Source organism: Bubalus bubalis, chromosome 3 (assembly GCF_019923935.1).
Source record: "Bubalus bubalis isolate 160015118507 breed Murrah chromosome 3, NDDB_SH_1, whole genome shotgun sequence".
In the NCBI taxonomy this organism is placed as follows: domain Eukaryota; kingdom Metazoa; phylum Chordata; class Mammalia; order Artiodactyla; family Bovidae; genus Bubalus; species Bubalus bubalis.
In genome coordinates, this window is record NC_059159.1 from 165984337 (window position 1) to 166007753 (window position 23417).

General features: G+C 48.1%; 1 protein-coding gene and 1 long non-coding RNA gene across 14 annotated transcripts in view; one reads left to right on the forward strand and one right to left on the reverse strand.

Moving 5' to 3' along the window:
* Positions 1–17582, forward strand: part of LOC123465613 — a 35570-nt gene extending 17988 nt beyond the window's left edge. The window contains exons 2-3 of the long non-coding RNA XR_006640891.1: positions 3721–3851; positions 17476–17582. This is a non-coding gene — a long non-coding RNA (uncharacterized LOC123465613). The remainder of the gene's footprint in view (positions 1–3720; positions 3852–17475) is intronic.
* Positions 9133–23417, reverse strand: part of TNC (tenascin C) — a 102002-nt gene continuing 87717 nt past the window's right edge. For all 13 annotated transcript variants that reach the window (XM_044940513.2, XM_044940514.2, XM_044940511.2 and 10 more), the window contains 6 exons: positions 21806–21938; positions 20055–20206; positions 18989–19085; positions 17970–18131; positions 14061–14224; positions 9133–9855 (listed from right to left, as the gene is read on the reverse strand). In XM_044940513.2, the coding sequence (XP_044796448.2) occupies positions 9745–9855; positions 14061–14224; positions 17970–18131; positions 18989–19085; positions 20055–20206; positions 21806–21938 (819 nt within the window). In that variant the 3' untranslated portion in view covers positions 9133–9744. The remainder of the gene's footprint in view (positions 9856–14060; positions 14225–17969; positions 18132–18988; positions 19086–20054; positions 20207–21805; positions 21939–23417) is intronic.

Sequence of the window (23417 nt, forward strand, 5' to 3'; positions counted from 1 at the left end):
GACCAACATCTGTGTTTCATGGTATCTTCACTCTTTCTTGATAGCCCTTCCTTTTGTTGTATTAGAGCCTCAGAATGGAGCCTGAAAGCCTGAAGTAGAAATATTCTAGATGCCTTGTAGCTGAACCAGAGGTGCAAAGTCCATTGGGGGGCTGAAAGGACCTTACACTGCTCTGTTTAATCTCTGGCCACTACCAAGACCTGGGATGCCTCCACTGTCCGGGGCTCACTGCTTCCGTGACTGCCTGTTCTCTGGGTGGCTTTGGTCACTAGAATTTCTTTTCTGATGTGAGGGCCATTTGTCCCCATGTAGATTTCACTGTTGGACTCATTCTTCTTCTGTCACCTAACAGAGTAAGTCTGCTCTGTCCTTTCCATGACAGACCTTTAGAGAGTTGGAAACAGAGGGTCTCTCCCTTGTTGCAGTGAGCAGGGGCTATTCCATTTTTCTATGTCTAAAGAGCTGGGGATTCTTAAATTCTCACGATCCCGATTGTCTCAATATGCAGCATTCAAAAACTGAAAGATTGATTGGGACTTCCCTGGTGGTTCAGTGGTTCGCAATCCACCTTGCAATACAGGGAACATGCGTTCCGATCCCTGGTCCTGGAAGATCCCGCAGGCCAAGGGGCAATAAAGCCCAGGCACCACGACTGCTGAGCCCACACCCTGGAACCTGTGCTCCACAAGATGCAGTGAGAAGCCTGGTCACTGCAAATAGAGAGTAGCCTGAGCATCAGTGAAGACCCAGACTAGCCAAAAGTAAATTAAGAAAAAAAAAAGACAAATATATTAACAGAACATCTATTAATTGAGTGCAACCTTTTCAAATGGGCCTGTTTGTGACCTCACAACTCTTCCCAATAACTTCCAGGCAGCTGTTATAAATTTGCTGTTGTTCTTTAGTCACTCAGTTGTGTCTGACTCTTTGCAACCCCATGGACTGTAGCCCACCGGGCTCCTCTGTCCATGGAGGTTTCCAGGCAAGAGTACTGGAGTGGGTTGCCATTTCCTTCTCCAAGGAATCTTCCCAACACAGGGATCGAACCCGCATCTCCTGCGAGTCTCCTGCATTGCAGGCAGATTCTTTACCCCTGAACCACTGGGGAAGCCCTTATTATAAATTGATTCCTTAATTAACAAACCTTAATTGTGCAGCTGCTGTGTTGAAGCTCTGTGTCCTACAGATGTGAACACAGAAGAACAGTCCATGCCCTCATGGAATTCTCAGCTTGCTCTGAAGCTAACCCTGGGAGCTAACTGAGTTGGAAGCCCTTTGCTGCCTTGAACTGGGATTTGGGGTGGAGATGGATGCCTTTTAAAGCTGATTCTAATGCTCACCTAAAGGGTGTCCAGGTGGAGTGTAGTCTTTTGGCTCCGCTGAGCTGGGTCTGCTGTGTCCTTGTCTCTCAAATTCTGTTTCCACACCTGGGACCTGTCCCACTCTGCCTTCTGCCAATTGCTTAGAAGTCCTTGATTGTGGGAAAGTACAGCTACAGAGACGCTCAGTGCCCCGGGGGCACTGAGGTAATTGGGGGTAATCCGGGCCTCATTTTGCTCTGGAAAGCAGAGGCACTTTTGGATAAGCTTTTGTACCCACACCTAGGTCAATTCAATTCAGTGATGTTCCAGCCATACCTGGAAAATTCCCTTCCTTTCTTTCTATTTTAGTAACCCTTCAAAGTTAATGCTTGTAAATAAAAAAACTTGAGAGGTCAGCTGCTTTTGCTCACTTCCCATCAGCCCTTGAGAAAGGAGGGTTCTCAGTGTGGTGGGGTGGTGGGGCCTCTGACCAAAATTGGAGGATGCTCTCCAAGAGGCCACATGTGTGGAAAGTCCCTGGAGAAGTCATTTTCACGGGGCATGTATAGTGCTGTGTCTTTGAAATGACTGATATTTATGGTGGTTTTTTCCTCTGAATGTCCTGCTGGATTTCTCCCTCCTTGGCTGTGGGACAGTCTCAGCCCATAGTCACAGGAGAGGCTGCTGTCTGGGGCTCTTAGTAGAGCAGTTCCTTTCCTGTTTCTTAAAATCCCACCATAAAGAGGTGGGTGAATGGGACTGAGTTCGAATCCATATTGACTGTCTGGCCACTTGGGAGAAATTACTTCTTTTCTGAGTTTGTTTGTTTCCACTTACAGTGATAATCTGGGAACAAAGTCAGTGAACTGAATAGCAAAATAAGATGAGGCTTAAAGACCTCTCCTCCTAGGTCTGATCAAATGTATTCCATTAACATGTAATGATTGAGAAACAACGGAACAGGCTCCATTCTAGGTGCTGAAATACAGCACAGGGGAAATGCATTTGAAGTCCCTGTTGTCATAAAACTTGATTTCTGGAAAATATATACAAAAGTAAGTAGACCAGTAGCATGTTAAGTGGAAATATACGCTATGGAGAAAAATAGAGTCCTGGGGATGGGAGAGCACATGTGTGTTTATGTAGGAGATGAGGGAAAGGCTCATCGAGATGACATTGGGAGGACACGTGAAGGACATGTGCCAGTGCGCCATGCCTGGGGGGGTGGGGAACACTCCAGGCCAAGGCTCTGCAGTGGGACAGTGATCGCTGATTGTTGGATTCACAGAGCAGCAGGAGGCCAGTGTGTCAGAACATCTTGTGATCAGGATAAAAGAGTTGAGGCCAAGGAAGCATCAGGACACAGATCACTCAGGGCTTCGAAGGGCACTGTGACACCTTGGCTCTGCTCCAAGCCAGAAGGTGAGCTCTGGAGGCTTTTAAGCAGAGGAACGCAACTCAACATTTCAGGAAGGTGGCACTGGGGGGCCAGGCCTTGGGACAGAGGTTCCTTGGCTTCCTTTTCAACGCTGCTCAAGATGCTCAGGATAATCTGGAGTGACTGCTGCTAAACCAGGCTTTAGAGATGAAGAGAAAGTGAAACAATAGCACCTAAGGACAGCAGGCGTTAGTCTGCAGTCCAGATGAGCCTCCCTCTGTCTGCAGGGAGGAGCGGTCAGGAAGGAGGACGGAAGTCTTGTAGCTGCAAGGCCTGGGACAAACCAAAGGCATAGGGAAGTAGAAAACACGAGCTTGGCCTTCACAAGCAGCAATCGGGGATTAACACACAAAAGTTAATTAGTGATGGGATATCCATACATATGGATGCATGCCAGGGAAGTGGGGTCCTCGCCAGGGGTCCTGGCAGAATCTGAGTGGGGACTGGACACATGGGCCATAACCTTCCCTCCCTGTCCCCACCCTGTTCTGCCCATCTCCCCACACAGTGTACTTTTGCAAGAGGTGATGAGCAAGAGGGTTTGTGGTTGTTGATGGGAGGCTCTGTGTAGCAGAGAGGGAGGTGAGGGCAGAAGGGGTGCCTGCCGTGCCTTGCTGCCTTGAACTGGGTGTGAACCCCTCCTGGAAAGAGGGACTAGAGTAATAGAAGAGAAGGAGTTTTCCTGAGAGTGTCCTGTGAGTCTGGGAGCCCCTAGCCCCATCAACGCATCTACAAGGAAGTGCGCTCCTAAAGCCGGGGGAGGCTGCCATCTGCTGGTTGACTGCAGTATTTCACCCAGGTGCTCAGCTTTGGACAAAAATCTTTCAATGTTAGAGAATCATCTGCGTGGGCATTTTCTCCAGGTCAGGCGCTGCCCATAAAACATTGCAGGCAGATTCTTTATCATCTGAGCCATCAGGGAAGCCCTTTAAATCATCACCAATTCTCATCAGCATATGTCCTCTTTATTCTCGTTTTTAGGGATGATCAAAAAAATTAAGTACCCAGATCCAGGTCATTCAGAAACTGGAAAACTTGGAATTCAAGCTCAGCCCTGACTACAAACATGACTACTTGAAGAAGTTGTTATGTTCACATCAGCTCTGCAAACTGTGAGTGTTGTGAGGGGACTGGCAAATGGCAGGTGTTCTGGGTGTGTTGAGCAGAAAAGTGGAGACAGGATAGATCTGTGGATGGATGGATGGACAGATGGATGGATGCGCCCCAAGGTGCTTCATCCCAGGGGCCCACGGACTCAGGTTTCAGTCCCAGCTCTGGCCTTTCAGGTCTGGTGACCTTGGAGAGGTCATCTCAGAGCTCTGACACACAGCTTTATCTGTATCTGCGAACGTGCTGGGCTAATTGTGGGAGCTACTTGTTTTGACTGTGTGTATGTGTGTCTCTCTGTCTGTTTTCTTTCTGTAACATCTTGCAGTTTTTTTTCCAGTCTTGGTGAGGCTGGAGCAATTCTCAAGAGGACAGCTTCTCCCTGTTCCCCTTCCCAGCTCTATCTACATTCTTCTGCTCAGACGGTAAAGAATCTGCCTACAATTCAGGAGACCCAGGTTTGATCCCTGGGTTGGGAAGATCCCCTGGAGAAGGGAATGGCTACCCACTCCAGTAATCTTGCCTGGAGAATTTGATGGGCAGAGGAGCCTGGCGGGCTACTCTGGGGTTGAAAAGAGTTGGACATAACTGAGCGACTAGCACTTTCTGGGCAGGGAGGAGGACGAGGGAGTGAGCCCTCTGCTGGCTCCTGATATACCACAGCACCCAAATCCTGGCAAGCTGCAGGCAGCAGGAGTCCGGGGCCCCAGTGGACAAAAGTGGACAGACAGATGCCTTTCTAGTGCAGGAGCGAGCTGTCCCAAGGATGATGGTGGTTATGTATCTCTTGGCCTAAACACCTCTGGCACTCTCAGCTCTGCCCAGAAGATGCAAAGCCTTCAAGGTGAGGCCCTGCACGCCTTCACCCATGGTGTCCAGCCTCAGCTTGCCCTGGCATCACCACGGTCCCCATGCTAGCCACAGCAACCTCGAGGGGCCTCCCCGATTCTCCTACCCAAATGCTGAAGAGCAATGCCCTAGCACTCCCAGGCCCTGCAGCCCTCCCTGTTCCGAGAGCTAATGGAACCTTGACTCCAGCTCGCCACATCCTTAATTAGTCTGGCTTCACTGAGACCGCAGGGAAAATCCCCTGTAGGAATTGAAGGCACCTCAAAAACAGGGGTGTAGACATGAGTAACAGGCCTGTTTTTGAGCAGCCCTCAATTCCTACATGGGATTTTCCCTGTTATCTCAATGAAGCAGAGTTTCTCTGGCGGCTCAGTGGTAAAGAATCTACCTACCAAGCAGGAGACACAAGTTGCCTGGGTTGGGAAGATTCCCCTGGAGAAGGAAATGGCAACCCACTCTAGTATTCTTGTCTGGGAAATTCTATTTACAGAGGAGCCTGGCAGGCTACAGTCCATGGGGGCTGCAAAAAGTCAGACAGGACTTAGTGACTAAACAGCAGCAGCAACAGACATGGATAAACTTGCTGAGACTTCAAGCCCTATGGATTTTCCCTTCTAAACATCTCTCAGAACCATATGCTTCATGTCTATTAATAGGAACACACTTACGCAAACTCCATCACCTTTAACCTGGCCTCCTGCAGTGACCTTCGTACAGCTCTCTCCCATCTGTACTTCCAGCCCCAAATACAAACTGCAGCAAAAAGATTTTTTTCTTTAATTGAAGAATAATTGATTTGCAGTATTGTGTTAATTCTAGGTGTACAGCATGGCGATTCCCACATTTACTCATTCATTTACACATACGTGTCTTTTTCATATTCTTTTCCCTTATAGGTCATCACAGAATATTGAACAGAGTTCCCTGTGCTCTATAGTAGCCCTGCTGCTTATCTGTTTTATACAGAGTAGTGTGTATGTGTTAATCCCAACCTCTTAATTTATCCCTCCCTCCACTCCTGTTCCCCTTTCATAACCATACTTTTGTTTTCTATGTCTGTGAGTCTTTTTCTGTTTTGCAAAAAAAAAGTTCTTTCTTTTTTTTTTTTGATTCCACATATAAGTGATATAATGTGACATTTGTCTTTGTCTAATTTACTTCATGCAGTATGATAATCTCTAAGTCCATCTAGGTTGCTGCACATGGCATTATTTCATTCTCAAAAAGATGTTTTAAAAAAACAAAACAAAACAGGCATGAACATTATACTCCTCTGCTTAAAATTCCTTGGTAGCTTCCTGTTGTATTTGGGAAAAAGAGCAAAATCCTTATTCTGGACCCAAAGAATCTGTGGACTTGGGTTCTTGTTGCTGCCGCAGTCTCCCTTGCTCCTGGGCCTCTGGCTTTCTTTCTGAGCAGCCTGGCAGCCTCGGGGCCTCTAGGAATACATTGCCCTCTGCCTCCGCTCCCTCTCTCACTGGTCAACTCCTGTTCAACATGTAGATTGTGATTCACTGTGCCCTTCCTCAGGGAAGCCATCCTAGTCTGGTCCCGGCTAGATGTTCTGCTAGTCTCTTGTATTTGCTTCCAAGGCGTGCCTTCAGTCTGCAGTAATCCATTTGCTTGTCTGATGTGAATGTATAACCCATAACGCCAGCCTCTTCCTGGCAGGAAGGTTGCATGAAGGCTGCGTGAGGGCGGGACGTGTGTTGGTTTGTTCACTTAGCGCCGGGCACGTGTGGGTTACTCAGCAGGGTCTTTTAAATGAAAAGGGAAACGAGAATCTTGGGAGACGAGAGCCATCAGCGGAGCCCCCACGGAGCCCCCTGGATACTCTGGGGCCGGCCAGGTGTGCTGGGAAGGAGAGTGGCGGGGGCGGGGCACGCCGAGAAGGGGAGAAGGTGGGCTGGATCGTGGTCCGGAAGGATGGGGCTCTGTGGGCGGATGCTAAAGGTGGTTGTGGGGAGGCACCTCAGAGGCTCTTTGGCCTGCATTCCTTGCTGAGATGGCTCTGGAAAAGGAATTCCCTCACTCATCCCCCACCCCATCTCCACCAGTCTCCTTCCTTCCATGTTCCTGTGCTGCCTGCCGGAAGCCTGGGGGCATGGGAGTCCATTGGTCTCATTCTTGAAGGGTGGTCTTTAGGATACAGAGCAGGAAGCAGGGAGCAGAGAAGATGGAGAAGGGCAAAGAGAAGACCTTTGCAAACACCCTGGAAATGTGTTTTTGATGGAGAGCTACAGAGTGCATCATGGGAGTGGAAGCGGGCTTGCACCTTGGGAGGGGAATAGGATTTCACAAGACCTTTCAAGATGGAGGTGGGTGCTTGAACAAAGCCACCAAGCCAGTCACTGAAAGATGTGTTTAAAAAATACTGAACTCACATTTCGGACCAGTACTTGTGGAATGCAGAGACCCACTGTGGAGGTTTTGAATGCCATGGTCTCAGGCCTTCTGCCCAGCTAGTCCCCGTGTGGACACAACTGCAATCTTCTGAAGGCCTTTTGAATAAGGACTTTTGTTTGATGTGGCCTTTTCACCAAGAGACTTTGACTCTTGTGTAGCTTCTGGGGAACACCTTACCAGCTCACTGTATCTGTCTTTCTTGGGAGGGGTAGGCTGAGGCTCAGGGGCTCCTGAGTCGGCAGTCAGTAGAGGGCTAAGCCCCCCACGTAAGGCCTGGTTGTTCCAGGGAGCCGGTTTATTTGGGTTTACACAGCAAGGCTAGTGTTGCTATGGCTGGCTTGCAGGCAACAAGTCTTATGATCTGGAAGAGCAAACTGTGTATATAACATGACGGCATTTATTAAAGCAAGATAAACTCAGCAGCAAAGGATCTGGCTGGAGCCATAAATTCCTCTGATTCTCCTTTCTGAGCCATCACATTCCATTTGAGTGAGGCCTATCAGCCCAAACATTTCCATTAAATAAAGTCGATTTGTTGAAAATCCCTAAGAGAATGAACTGAGAGTCGCCCCCTCCCTCCACCCCCAATCCCTGTTTGAAAAGACAAATGTGTAATGTGTGGTTCTGACTCACACTGTCTGAGTACAAACAGGTCTGCTGTTCTGGGCAGCGAGTCCCCTCCATCACTAGAGGTATTCAGACCAAGCAGGGCTCTCTTCCTTTTAGGGGGCGTCGAGCGGGGGAGAAGGGGACATTCCTAGGAGACATTGTCCCTAAGACGTCAGGTCACATGAGCCTAATGACGGATCCTGGTGACTTCCCAACACCCCTCATTCTGCACCGCGGCACATGTATCCCAGGGAAGGACGGAGTGTCATCAGGGACTTGGGGGAGAGCAAGGACATGGGGACCAGAAAACCTGAGTTTGAATCCTAGTTCTGCTATTACTGGGACGGTAGCCACTGAAATCAACCCTGAATCTTCACAGGAAGGATTGATGCTGAAGCTGAAGCTCCAATACTTTAGCCACCTGATGCAAAGAGCTCACCTGACCCAAAGACTCATTGGAAAAGACCCTGATGTGCAAAAGATCATGATGCTGGAAAAGACTGAAGGCAGGAGGAGAAGGGGACGACAGAGGGTGAGATGGTTGGATGGCATCACTGACTCAATGGACATGAGTTTGAGCAAACTCTGGGAGATGGTGAGGGATAGGGAAGCCTGGCGTGCTGCCGTCCGTGGGGTCACAAAGAGTCTGACACAATTGAGAGCTGAACAGTAACAACAGAGTCGCCACGCACAGGTCATTCCATCCTATGACCCCCCGCCCAGTCCACCATGTACTGAGTGATAGTAGCCATCACCCATACTTATGCTGGGCACCTTGCAAAGGGCCTCATGGGATGATGTCTTTTATTTTCCACAGAAATGCTATGAAATTAACAAGTCCGTGTATCCCCACTTTAATGATCAGAAAACTGAGGCCTGGAGAGGTTAAGGAACTAAGGAATGGTGGAGGCAAGGTCAGAGCTTAGGCCTCTGGGGACTTTCACCCTCGCTCGATCACAGTTCTTACCTCGTCTGTGGCATTTAGGAGATTACTTTAGAAAATGGGTATAAAGGTGTCTTTTAAAATAATAAACTGCTAGTCTTGGAAGTGTTGAGCATGAAGCTGAATCTTTTTTTTTTTTTAGATATTAATTTATTTGGCTGCTCCAGGTCTTAGTTTCAGCTCATGGGGTTTTTAATTGAGGCATGGGGGTTCTGGTTCCCTGTGCAGAAACTGAACCCAGGTTCCCTGCACTGGACCACCAGGGAAGTCCCCGAATCTTAAGTTACAAGCATTTTCCAAACTTGTTCAAATTAAAAAATATTTTCCTCTCTCCCAGCCCTCAGTCTCCCTTTCCTTCTTCCACTCCCTCTTGGCCACCACCCCTCCTTACCTCTCCCTTCCCTCCTCTCCCACTTTGTTCAGATAGATTGTCTTTGGTAGAATTCAGGCTTGACAATCAATGAAAGGAAAACCAACAGTCAAATTTAAAAGTACTTGTGCTTTTATTAAAAAAAAAAAAAATACAATCAGGCACTGTCCAGATGTGTTTTGGAGAGGAAGCTCTCTTTAAAAATCCTTAGTTTACATCACCATCATCATCATCATTATTATATTAATAATATTAATCGTATCCTTAAAATTGAAACAGCATTGCTTTTCTGAACGTAAAAAAAGGGACGGCTTCAAGACACACATTGAATCACTGCTAACAAAAATAATGATAATTAATTATACAGCTTTGTGTAAAATCCAGCTGGTTCTAAGACAAACTACCACTGTACAGGCCACCCCGCTCCCACCCCCAGAGCCACCCAAGAGAAGGAAAACCATCGTGATGCTGTCGCTGAAAGACTTTTGCCGAATCAAACAACAGAATGGAAACCTGCTGGATACTGTGGTCTTTGGTGTGAAGGAAGTCATCGCGGAGTGGCTGAGGCCAGCTGCCGCAGGCCCCGACGATCCATGATCAACTTTAGCTCCTGCCAGACGCCCAGGTGTGGCTTAATAGTTGGACTGCTCGCATTGATGCTTTGGTAAAATTATCTTCGATCTCTGGGCCCTTCTCCTCTCCCCCAGTTGTCCCCGGAAACTTATGCCCTTTTACGCCTGCCTTCGAGGTTTCGGAAGTTGCTGGGTCTCAGCTTCATCTCAGCAAACTGGATTGAATGCTCGTGGCCCTTCCAGTGGAACCAGTTAACACCCTGTGAAGGAGAGAAGCCCTTCAGATTGGTTTCCATCAGATAAAGTATTCACTGACCATTGCTATTTAGTTAGGGGGACAAAATGAGCCCTATTTCAAACATATGGATCCCAAGGGGGAAGGAGAGGATGAATTGGGAGACTGGGATTGTCATATATACACTATTGACAACTATGTATATATAGGTAACTATTTATCTAGTTAATAGTAGGTGCTATTAACTAGAACCTACTGTAGAGAACAGGGAACTCCTCTCAGTGTCCTGTGATGATGTCAATGGGGAGGAAATCCAAAAATGAGTGGAGATATATGTATATATGTATATGTATATATGTGTGTATATATATATGTATGTATATATATATATATATATATATATATATATATATATATACACATGTATATATATATATATGTGGGGCTTCCCTGGTGGCTCAACAGTGAAGAATCCACCTGCCAATGCAGGAGATGTGGGTTTGATCCCTGGGTCAGAAAGATCCCCTGGAGAAAGATATGGCAACCCACTCCAGAATTCTTGCCTGGGAAATCCCATGGACAGAGGAGGCTGGCTGGCTACAGTTTGTGGGGTGGCAAAGAGTCAGATATGACTTATCAACTAAATAACAACAGCAACATATGTGTGTGTATGTGTGTGTGTGTGCATGTGTGTGTCTGTGCACATGTAGCTGATTCACTTTGTTGTACAGTAGAAACTAACACAACATTCTAAAACAACTATACTCCAATAAAAATCAATTTAAAGGAAGAAGAGCTCTGTTTCAGTTTGACCACTTGGAAGCTCACAGCTGTATCCTGCTGATCTGTTTATTGATTTGTATAATCAAAACTTTCAAGAGACCTGGCTGAATCAGTTGTTTTTGTTTTTAACTTTAGTCAGAAGTCACCTGAGTTTGCATTGGACTTTGATCTGCCACCTTGAGATAAAGTGGTGGCTGATGAAACTGGCCCTCATTAGGGTTACATGCTGCAGGCATGTGGGTCATGATCAGAGCTTACGGAATCGAGTGGCTATATGCGGTGGGCGGGGGAGGGGGTCTATACTTCACAGGATTCCTATGACATGTTTTACAAAGAAAATGGGTGGACACAAGTTTTGCAACCTGACACATAAAGTTGAATCTTTGTGTTCTTACTTGAGAGATAAACGTCTTGAACAAGTTATCAAAAGGTTCTGGGCCTCAGTTTTACTATTTTTCTTCTTTAGGGTTAATAATGCTAACCTTGGAAGAATACTGTGAAGATTAAATGAGTCTGTAAAGGACCTGCCACCGTGCTGGGCCCATCATAGGCGCTCAGTAAATATTACCCCCCCATCTCAAGTATGGAGGCATAGCCTCAGAACTCTGGCCAAAGATGTTTCTCAAGAAAAGACTGTACTTGTCTCAGGGCCTCCTGGTTCTGGGTTTGGCTCTTCAGCAAAGTTGACAGGTGGTCGACTCTGCCTTCTGAGTCCCACAGACCCCTTGTCCTCTTAGGGTGGGGGTCAGCTTCAGAGAGTCCTCCTATGGGGTCTCCCCTACCCCCCTCCCACCCCGCTCCATGCACTGAGCCCTCTTCTTTTCAGGTTTCGTAGGGCTGGGATGCAACATGTCCACAGAGAAGACAGTGGCTGGTGAAATGGAGGAAAATACGGATGCTTTGTTTAATGTTAATTTTTGGCATTGATTGATATTGGACAGCCTTTGAACCTGACAGGCGGATGGGATCTGAGAATCTCCGACTCAATTTAGGGGCAGATGTGTTTGCAATGAACTCAGCTTGGTCCTGTGCTCCCTTCCTCTCTGCCCTCTCCTCCGACTGAGGTTCAGAGCTGGAAGTGAGTCCTCCTAATGCTGCGGTGGAGACTGAAGCCAGGGAGGGAAAGTGGCTTCACGGAGGCCACACAACAGCCAGGGCAGGGCCAGCGCTGGGACTGAGTTCCCGTGAACTCTGTGGCCTTCTATGTCAGCGCCTTCTTCCAGAGTTGGATGGAAGGATGGAAGAAGAAGTTTCCTTCTGGCATGTAGTTTTTTTTTCCCCCTCCCAAAGGACCTTGTGTTATACTGATGTTAGGGAACCAGGAGATAAAGGAGTGCAGTAGTTCTCAGAGTGGGTGTATTATTGAGGCCACATATAGGGTGGAGAAAATACAAGACTGGTGTTCACATGTGTCCTTCAAGTCTTTCCTCCTCTGTAAAATAGACACAAAAAGCCATGTCCTGGTCCCCTCACAGAGCAAAGGTGATGCACACGGGAGAGAGAAGATGATAATGCTTTGAAAAGTGTCAGAAATTGTCAAGATAAGGTGTACATTTAAGGTCACAGAAATCATTTCCAGGTAGTTAACTCAACATAAACACATCTATCAAAACTGTTAATAACAGAGCTGTTGTTCTTGTTTAGTCATTAAGTCATGTCCGACTCTTTTGCAACCCCATGGACTGTAGCCCGCCGGGCTCCTTTGTCCATGCAGCTGGTAAAAACAAAACAAAAAACCCCCCAAACCCAACAACCCAAAAGCTGCCAAAAAAAAGCCCAAGAACAAAAGTATAAGTAAGCAAGATGATGAGATGCTACATCTTGCCTAGGACCCCCGATCAGAATCCCTGGGGCCATTTCGTGTGATTCGACCTTTGCCTTCTTACAAAGGGATCCCAGATTGCTGGGAGAAATATCAACAACCTCAGATATGCAGATGATTCGACTCTACTGGCAGAAAGTGAAGAGGAACTAAAGAGTCTCTTGATGAGAGTGAAAGAGGAGAGTGAAAAAACTGGCTTAAAACAACATTAAAAGCTAAGATCATAGCATCAGGTCCCATCACTTCATGGCAAATAGAAGGGGGAATAGTGGAAACAATGGCAGATTTTATCTTCTGGGTCTCTAAAATCACTGCTGACGGTGACTGCAGCCATGAAATTAAGACACTTGTTCCTTGGAAGGAAAGATATAACAAATCTAGACAGTGGATTAAAAAGCAGAGACATCACTTTGCCAACAAAGGTCAAAGCTATGGTTTTTCCAGTAGTCAGGACCATGTGAGAGCTGGACCATAAGAAGGCTGAGTGCTGAAGATTGATACTTTCAAACTGTGGTACTGGAGAAGACTCTTGAGAGTCCCTTGGACTGCAAGGAGATCAAACCAGTCAATCCTAAAGGCAATCAACCCTGCATCTACATTGGAAGGATTATTGCTACAGTTGAAACTCCTGTACTTTGGCCACCTGGTGCAAAGAGCTGACTCATTGGAAAAGACCCTAATGCTGGGAAAGATTGAAGATGAAAGAAGGGCACAGCAGGGGATGAGATGGTTAGTTAGCATCAGCAGTTCAGTGGACATGAACTTGAGCAAACTCCAGGAGAGAGTGGAGGACAGAGGACCCTGGCATGCTGCAGTCCAGGGAGTCAAAGAGTCGGACATGACTTAGTGACTGAACAACCACCACGACCCGGGTTGCAGGCTGGGTAAGGCTCCCTGAGACCCAGCCCAGGGATCAGTCTGGATGGCTCTGTGCGAATATTGTTCTCTCCTGTGTGGTGCAGATGGCTGCTGAGAAGTGGCCATCATGGTTAAGTAGCTGGGCCCACTTGACTTCATCTGCTTTTCAGGCACCTGCTCATGTAGGCAGGGCTCAGTGTGAGAAAATAGTTGAATTTGGTTTTGTTTACCCATTTCCACAGAAACTGTAAAAAATAAATCTGTTTCTATGATTGCAGAAATAGTGTCACAGCATCCTGTATGGTGCAGGGAAATTTGGGGGCAGGGTGTGGCCTGGAGGATTTCTGTCTGTCCCCAGCTTTGGTCCATGACCTCAGGAAAGTCACCTTTTTCTGGACCTCGGTCTTATGATTCATAAGAGGAAGGAACTTAACATCTGGGCTCTTCATTCTAAGATGTTCTTGGGGCTCTGGAGGTGCCTCCAGGCCAGGGCCTGCATCACCCCTGCTCTACCCAAACAGCCTCCACCGCCGTCTGTTTCCTTGTGGGGTTCAGACACAGATAATCCGGGGAAAGCTTTGTATGCCTGGCATCCCTTTGACCAGTGGTTCTCCTCGGGATCTTCATGGGCTAATACACGCTGTCTCTGTGGTTTACCTGGCCTGGGGTGCCATGGACTTCTCCCTGATGTGAAGACACCTGAGGTCCTGCCCCTGAGGTCCCTGCCTCCCCGTCTCAGCCCTGCTCGGGCCCTTGCAGGCACTCACCTGACTGTGGCTGTTGTCCCCGTATCTCCCCATCAGGTTGACACGGTGGCAGTTCTTGTACCAGAAAGCCCCCTTGTAGGACAGGGCACAGTTGGTGATGGCCGAGTCTGTGTCCTTGTCGAAGGTGGAGAAGGATCTGCCATTGTGGTAGGCCATGGAGTCACCTGGGAGAGAGAACGTACCGACTCAGGGCTGGAGCTCCTGGTGGGCTGTGGAAGCACCAGGGCGACAACCCAAGGGCCTTGGGATGGGCCGGTCTCGAACGATAGGCCCAGAGGTAGGATCCAACATGGGCCTGGATAGAACATGAGTGCTGCCGGGAGCCTCATTTCTGATAGAAGCAGCACAAGGTGGTAGAAAGAGGGCTGCAGGTATGTTTGGAGGGTCTCGCTCCAATCCCATCTTTTTCATACCCTGGTTGTGTCCTTGCACAAATCAAGACGCTTGTGGAACCTCAGTTTTCCCATCTGTGGAATGGAACTGGCATACCACATTGATTTGATTCACCTCGGGGCTGTTGGAACAACTGATATGGGAAGTGTATGCTGAACAGGCGGTATGGTGCGAAATCAGCTATGATGGTTGTTACTTTCATGACTGTTTCTACATTCACTTGATGCAAAGGAACTCAGAGAGTAAGGTGGGAAATCTGTATTTAATAATGATGTGCTTTTCCCCCAACTGCAAGTATTTAGACTTCAGTTTTTTTTTTCATGTATTTATTTATGCTTAGTTGCTCAGTCGTGTCCGACTCTTGGAGACCCTATGGACTGCAGCCCACCAGGCTCCTCTGTCCATGGGATTCTCCAGGCAAGAATACTGGAGTGGGTTGCCATGTCCTCCTCCAGGGATGTATTTATTTATTACCCATTTATTCCTAGGTAGCGCTAGTGGTAAAGGACTGGACTGCCAATGCAGGAGACATCGGAGATACAGGTTCAGTCCCTGGGTCGGGAAGATCTGCTGAAGGAGGAAATGGCAAGCCATGTGGAGAATCCCATGGACAGAGGAGGCTGGTGGGCTACAGTTGGACACGACTGAAGTGACTTAGCACACACACACTTATTCATTAACTCACACTCACTTGCTCATTCATTTACACATCTAATATTTAGCAAGTTCTAATGAGTTTAGTTTACCACTCTGCCATGCTGCTTTTCCAGAGCTATCCTGAGCCAGTCTGCCTTAGGTCTCAGCCTACAGAGCTATACTTACAATCAAACCTTTCAGGTTTTAGATGTCACCAAATAGCTAGTATATTGTACATTTATTTTTCAGTGTTGATGGGACCAATTTCCCCTGATTCTTAGACAAAAAGCCTGTTTACATGTAGTGCTACATGGGAATCTAGCTTGTAATTTAATATATTGAATTTTAGGAGTATTTACGCGCCATTTCTGTGTTCCCTCACTTCCAACCCTGGCCAATGCTGGGCAGAAAAGTTGCAAGACATTGAGGCATTCTATCCTGATATATGGGAGCAAGTTATCATAGGGACTTGATAGGGGATGTTCCCAACCTAGGGATTGGACCCGGGTCTCCTGCATTGCAGGCAGATTCTTTATCCATCGGGACTTGAGTGCCTTGTTAACTGATGAAGCTCCCAAGAGCTAGAATATGATGAAAGCTAGATATGATGAAGTATATGAAGCTAGATATGATGAAACAAGATGCTCTCCTGGGGAGGGGCTGGCTGCCCTCAGAACACACAGGAGGAGGCAGTTCCAAGGTGAGCTTCTGAAATGAAGGGGTAGATTATGGCTCCTTTTCTGTTGGAAATACAGAGAGCGATGGGTGGAGGCCACATTCCTGCTGCCTTCTTGTCCAAAGTGCCTTTGCTTGCCCTGTAACAAGACCTTCCTTGCCTGAAGTCATCTCAACAAAAGAGGTATTTGTTGCTAGGTAAGAAAATGTGAGAATTCCTTGACGATGCAAGAATGAAAACAATGTTTGCTCCGGGTCGCTCTCTTCATTACCACCAGTCTGATCTCTAAAGAGCTCCGACTCTCCTTAGGTTCAGACCTGCTTCTGGCAAATCATGTCTGGAGACTTTTCCCATTATGGGTGTGTTCTTTCAGGGCCCAGAGGTTGGGAACGTGCTATAGCATCTGTCTCCTCTGTTCTCATAAATGTAATGGGGAGCCACCCCAAAGCAGGCAGGGCTTGGCATGGGGTGGTCACGCTCTATACCTGATCTCCCTTGTTACCAAACCACCTGTGAGCAGCCAGGCTTGTCCCCCGGGACCACCTTCCTCAAGCTGTTACATCTTGGGCAAATCGCCAAACTTCTCTGAGCCTCAGTTTCCTCACCTGTAGAATAGCAATATCTCCCTGGATATATATATATATATATGATCTGTAACATATATGTATCATTTATTATATAACGTATAATGCAAATGAAATGAGGTTTCCCTAGTGGCTCAAATGGTAAAGAATCTGCCTGCAATGCAGGAGACCCAGGTTTCATCCCTGGGTTGGGAAGATCCCCTGAGAAGGAAATAGCACCCCATTCCAGTGTTCTTGCCTGGAGAATTCCATGGACAGAGGAGCCTGGCAGGCTACAGTCCATGGTGTCACAAAGGGTTGGACACGACTGAGCGATGAACACTTTCACTTTCACAATGCATATGAAACATCAGCAAAAAGAGGCTGCCACCTCATTTGCCTGAATGCATATGGTTTCCTTGTTTGTTTCTCTTGTAACGTGGCGCCAGAAAACCACACAAAGGTCATTTCAAGTCAAAGACATCTTCGAAACCTGAGCTAGGTTCTGTACTGGTCAAAGAGTGATGGACTGCCAGAGAGGTAGGGAGCTTCTCTGGTCATGGGGATGTGCCAGCTGAGGCTGGAGGGCCATGTGGCAGGAAGGCCTTAGAAAAGATTCATCCGGGTGGGTAATGGAGTGGACTGTCTGCTACTCAAAGTGCAGGCCGCGGACCAGCAGTGCCCCCAACACGGGTATCATGAGGGCCCTTGTCAGCAATGGCGTGTCTCCGTTTCACTCCAGACACACTGTGTCAGCTCACCAACAGGATCCCCCAGGGGTCATATGTGTGTAATAAACAGAGAGGCACGGGAGTGCATGAATATTAAGGCTCCCAAGACACTGCTTGCCTCTGTGTCTAAAACGGGTATCTAAACACGGAGTAGGGCTTCCCTGGTGGCTCAGAGGTTAAAGCGTCTCACTGCAATGCGGGAGACCTGGGTTTGATCCCTGGGTCGGGAAGATCCCCTGGAGAAGGAAATGGCAACCCACTCCAGTATTCTTGCCTGGAGAATCCCATGGATGGAGGAGCCTGGTGGGCTACAGTCCACGGGGTAGCAAAGAGTCGGAGACGACTGAGCGACTTCACTTTCACTTTCAGGTAGCTACAAATACATCTTAAATGTCCTATTTCCCAACCTACCCTAGGTTTTGGTGACCAAGTATCTACCTGCTGCTGTTGCTGCTGTTAAGTCGCTTCAGTTGTGTCTGACCCAGTGCGACCCCATAGATGGCAGCCCACCAGGCCCCCCCTCGTCCCTGGGAATCTCCAGGTAAGAACACTGGAGTGGGTTGCCATTTCCTTCTCCAATGCATGAGAGTGAAAAGTGAAAGTGAAGTCGCTTAGTCATATCCGACTCTTCCTGACCCCGTGGACTGTCGCCTACCAGGCTCCTCCGTCCATGGGAGTTTCCAGGCAAGAGTACTGGAGTGGGGTGCCATTTCCTTCTCCCAAGTATCTACCTAGCCTTGTTAAATTGTAGTTCTGCCAGATTAGCACCTATCAAATGTTTGTGGATAAGTGGATGGGCCGATGCAGGAAGGACTGCTGAGTGGGGGAACTAGCTGAAAGCCCGAGGCGTGTACGAGGTCCTGTGGGCTCCGCGAGTGGCTGTGCGTACCTGCCATGCCGCTGTACCCACCTGCCGTGCCGCTGTACCCCTCCACCTTCAGCCGGTAGCGCGTCCGGGCGTCTCCCACGCTGAACTTGTCGTAAACGGCGTAGGCCGACTGCCCGTGGTCCCGCAGGTCCACCCGGAGCTCGTACTGCCCCTGGGCTGTGATTTTGCTCAAAGTGTCCAGCCCTGTGGACGACAGGCGAGGGTTACCGAAGAAGCACAGTGACCGAGGCGTTCGTTCATTCCTCCTCACCGCGTGAGAGCAGCGGCTCCATGTGTACTAAAGAGCTTTGCGTGATGCACCTGCTCGGCTCCTTGCTGTTGCAACACCAGGTGGCACATATGCAGTGTCCGAGCCTCAGCTAAGATTGGGTTGACCTCTTTGCCCTGCCCATCTCCTAGTGTGTTGTGAATATCAAAGGAAATAAGGTGGAGAGTGTACCTTTTCCACTCTAAGCTCGTTACCTGTGAAAGGCAATGGGGCAGATATTCCCAGGCTCAGATGCTGGAATGTATGACGGTGCCCTGTGCCAGGGGCAGGTTATGGCGAAGTGTGAGTCACAGTGGGGGATGGGCGATGCCACTGTAGTGCTGGCTGAGAGAATTCGAGTGCCACTCACGTCTTTATTGGCTAGATCCCTATGGTCAGCAGTTTAACCTCTTTGGGGCTATTTTCCCAGGTGCAAGATGAGAGCTTTGTACACTGTGGGGCTGCTGGGAGGCTTGGAGGGTGTGGCTCTGAGGGACCCGGTCAGCATAGGTGAAGGACATCAGTGAGGATAATGCTCCAAGTGGCCCAGGGGTTGACTGAAGGCTAGGCTTATTCTTAGGGTCGGGCTATTGGCTCTCCTCCAATCAGATTTTTATTTTTAATGACCCAGAGAATCTCAAGTTTTTTCCATTGAGAATCTGATATTCTGTGTCGACCACCAGAGCTATCGTTTCCTCCTAATCCGTTTCTCTCCCACTTTTCGCTGTGGGTTAGGACAGACGACAGGGTTGCTGAATGGGCATTTGGGGCATGAACGCGCAGGTTGTATTACCAAGCCAGAACTCTTCTTTTAAGTCCCCAAATCCAGCAGCATAGGCCTTCCAGTTTCGATAGAAGTCCTCACGTCCATTTTTGCGTCTCAGGAACACCTATAAACACAAGCAATGAATCTGGGTGAGCTTAAGCCATTGAAGGAACGAGAAGGCGTCTTTCTGAGAGGAGGAAATGCTCACTGAGGGAAAGGCACCAGACCCCACCTCTGTCCTCACTAATCTGGCATGCAGGTCAGTGCACACACGCCACCTCCCCTCTCAGAGTCTCAGCGTTCTCCCCTGAGAAACAGGGATGAGTAAGACCACCACCCAGCTTTGGGTGATTGTGATGTGTCCGGGTAGGCCATACATGTGGGGACTCAGTGAACCTCCTGCTCAATTCTGCTGCCAATCTAAAACTGCTCTAAAAAATAAAATTTAATAATTAAATATTCATTGGAAGGACTGATGCTGAAGCTGAAGCTCCAATACTTTGGGCACATGATGTGAAGAGCCGACTCATTGGAAAAGAGCCTGCTGCTGGGAAAGACTAAAGGCAGGAGGGGAAATGGGCAACAGAGGATGAAATGGTTGGATGGCATCACTGACTCAGTGGACATGAGTTTATGCAAACTCTGGAAGATGGTGAAGGACAGGGAAGCCTGGCATGCTATGGTCCATGGGGTCGCGAAGAGAGCGACCGAATAACAGTAATAATTTTAAAAATTACTACTTAGCTCATATGGTAATGGCACTGAAATCATTCATGGAAAACTCTTAGCACGCTAGTGCCTGGTAGATGGCCAGTGTTAATCAGTAAACTTAATGGGCTCGAGGACCACTGCCATGTATACATCACAGAGCTGTTTGAGGATCAAATAAGATAAATGATGAGAAAATGAGGAACTGCTCTTTATCCTCAGCTTCTTTCCCATTGCTTTAAGAGAGAATTCCTGAGTGTTTCCATGTGACAGGCCCTGTCTTGCAAACCCTCAGGCACATTAGGGTCAGAAGGCATGGAGGGGACATCCCTGCCTCTCCTCTCCCCCACCCCTCCTGTCTGAGAGGCCTGGACATGATACTCACGATCCATCCACCCCCGTCAGAGGTCATGTCACAGAAGACTTCCTGCTTCTGGGTCTTGTCGTTGTTCAGATAAATGGTGTAGACGCCAGAGGTCATGTCTCCATTCAGCATTGCCTGGGAGCAGTCCCTAGGGAATCGGTACAGGACTCCAACTGCAGGATGAGAAGGAGGAGTGATTCTTGGAGCAGGAGCTTTGAAGTCACAGGCTAAGTGCTTGTTGGCTAGGTGCCTAAGGACAAGCAGCTTCACCTCTCTGAGACTCTTTTCTCTTGTGTGCAAGGGGGAGGATTAAAACTATTTTGTGGGAGTACAGTGAGATGCATAGGTTATGGATAAAAGGGACCCATTTCAGCCTTTTGTACTGATGGGAGCCACCATGATATCAGTGGGAGGAGCGCTGATCTGCTTGAGGCCTGTGTCAGGTTGACTGTGATCAATCAGGAGCATGCAGGCAGCGCCCCATGAACACCTGATGGACACCCAGGTGTTGGCCAGGATGACTGGGTCTCTAGCACCCAGGGCATAGCTCACTGTGGGTCAGGACACTCTGGCAGGCTGCATGCATCTCAGACTCTTCAAAGGATTCTGAAGCCAAAGACAAGGAAGGGTTCTAGTCCTGAACTTGCTGCTTCCTTGCCTTCGGACACTGGAGAAGTCATATAACTGCTCTGAGCCTGGGAATCTTAGAAGGCTAACAAAGGAATGTCTGGGGAATTTCTATTTGTGGTAACGTGGTGCAAAAAATTCAACACTGGATAGAAACGGATGATCTTGGGACTATGCTTATTAGCAGGTAGACTTGAGAAGTGATGGTCATAGCAGCTCTTTTTTGTTGTTGTTCTGACCTCCTCAATGTATGTTACCTTCCCCTGAGGTTGTCTCATTAGGTATTTTCTTGTCTGTTTCACAACCTGGTCTGAGAGCATCTTTAGGGCACATTCGCACCTGGCATTAGATCTGGAAGACAGGTGCTTTAGCATCCGCCCCTCCTTCAGCAGGTGTGTGCGGAGTGACCAGAGTGAAGTGTGAAGGGCAGGACGCAGTGCTGGGATACAGTCCGTATACCCAGTTCAAGGCTCTCCAAAGCCCCCCTCCTCCCTTCCTCTTCTCCATTGGCTGGGTTTGGGTGTGGTTCCCTGCTCCTGCAACACCGGAGCCCAGACCAGACTCTAACTCATGGTATAACCCTGAGCGGGTCATTTAGTTTCTGGGGGCCTCTGCTTCCCACCAGAAAACTGGGCAGGATAATCCTGGCCTACATGGGAGGCCTGTTTGTGATTTTAGAGGATAAGCAGGCTTTATAAATGCCCACATGCTGAAGGAGAACACTAAGCTTATAAGGAGCCCCAACAATGGCTACCCACTGGGCTAGGAGTTCAGTACAGAGATTCTCCCAAGATCCTTATGAAGAAGGGCTCATTATTAATCCCATCATATGGATAAAGAAACTGAGACTTGCAGAATGGCAGTAACTTTCCTCCATCACACAGAGCAGGTGGAGATGGGGAGTGAATCCAGCTGTTCCCACTGCTGGGCCTCCTTCCCTCCCACCAGGAGTCCTGTAACCTGCTACATCTACATTCCTCCAGCTTTTCAGGTAATTGCAGGTAATTGATTTTTATCAAAATGTGATAGAAGCATTTAAAGTAGCAGTCAGAAGAGAAGTGGAGGGTTGGTTCAGTCTCACAGAGTGTGATCTCAAGGCCTGGCTGGCCCCCGCCAGCCCCCCGCCCCCACCCAGAGCCCCTTACTCGTGGTGAAGATGGTCTTGACTGTCTTGCTCCTTAGGGTCCCGTTCAGTGCCTGAATCCTGGCTGTGTAGTAGGTGGATGGGCTCAGATCCGTCAGGCTGTAAGAGGTGGTGTCTGGATCCAGAACGACTTCCTAAGGGCAGAAGAAAGATAAAATAGCCTTTGGCCACATAAATCCTTAAGGTATAGATGATGTATTCCTTTATTCACCCATCCATTCATTTCTACATTCAGCAAGAATCCACTGAGCCCCACTCTGTGCCAGGCTCCATGCTCATGTCAGGGACTTAGACATGAGGAGAGTACCCTGTGAGCAAAGCTCCTGGGCCCAGAAGGGGCAGAGCAAATTCAAGTCATAGGAGGAGGCAATGAGCTGCCTCAACCATACTTCACTGAGGGGAGCAGCAGAAGAGGTGGGCAGACACCAGATTATAAAAGACCTTCAGTGTCAACCTATGGACTTTGAATTTTATCATGATAAGGAATGGAGGTTCCTAGAAAGTTCTTTGAAAAAGTGAATGCCATGATCTCAGCTTAATCTGGTAGGAAGATGAATCACACAAAGGGCAAAGGTTTAGACATGGAACAACAGACTGGTTCCAAATAGGAAAAGGAGTACGTCAAGGCTGTATATTGTCACCCTGCTTATTTAACTTATATGCAGAGTACATCATGAGAAACGCTGGGCTGGAAGAAGCACAACCTGGAATCAAGATTGCCAGAAGAAGTATCAATAACCTCAGATATGCAGATGACACCACCCTTATGGCAGAAAGTGAAGAGGAACTCAAAAGCCTCTTGATGAAAGTGAAAGTGGAGAGTGAAAAAGTTGGCTTAAAGCTCAACATTCAGAAAACGAAGATCATGGCATCTGGTCCCATCACTTCATGGGAAATAGATGGGGAAACAGTGGAAACAGTGTCAGACTTTATCTTTTTGGGGTCCAAAATCACTGCAGATGGTGACTGCAGCCATGAAATTAAAAGATGCTTACTCCTTGGGAGGAAAGTTATGACCAACCTAGATAGCATATTCAAAAGCAGAGACATTACTTTGCCAACAAAGATAGGTTTAGTCAAGGCTTTGGTTTTTCCAGTGGTCATGTATGGATGCGAGAGTTGGACTGCGAAGAAAGCTGAGTGCCGAAGAATTGATGCTTTTGAACTGTGGTGTTGGAGAAGACTCTTGAGAGTCCCTTGGACTGCAAGGAGATCCAACCAGTCCATTCTGAAGGAGATCAGCCCTGGGATTTCTTTGGAAGGAATGATGCTAAAGCTGAAACTCCAGTACTTTGGCCACATCATGCGAAGAGTTGACTCATTGGAATAGACTCTGATGCTGGGAGGGATTGGGGAACAGGAGAAGAAGGGGACGACAGAGGATGAGATGGCTAGATGGCATCACTGAGTCGATGGCTGTGAGTCTGAGTGAACTCCGGGAATTGGTGATGGACAGGGAGGCCTGGCGTGCTGCGATTCATGGGGTTGCAAAGAGTCGGACACGAGTGAGCGACTGAACTGAACTGAACTGAAGTCAGTCGTCCCTAACATGGCTCTTTTTCACAGCCCTCTGGGAAGCTTTAAAATAAAACAGTGCCTGCGCCCCGTCCTAG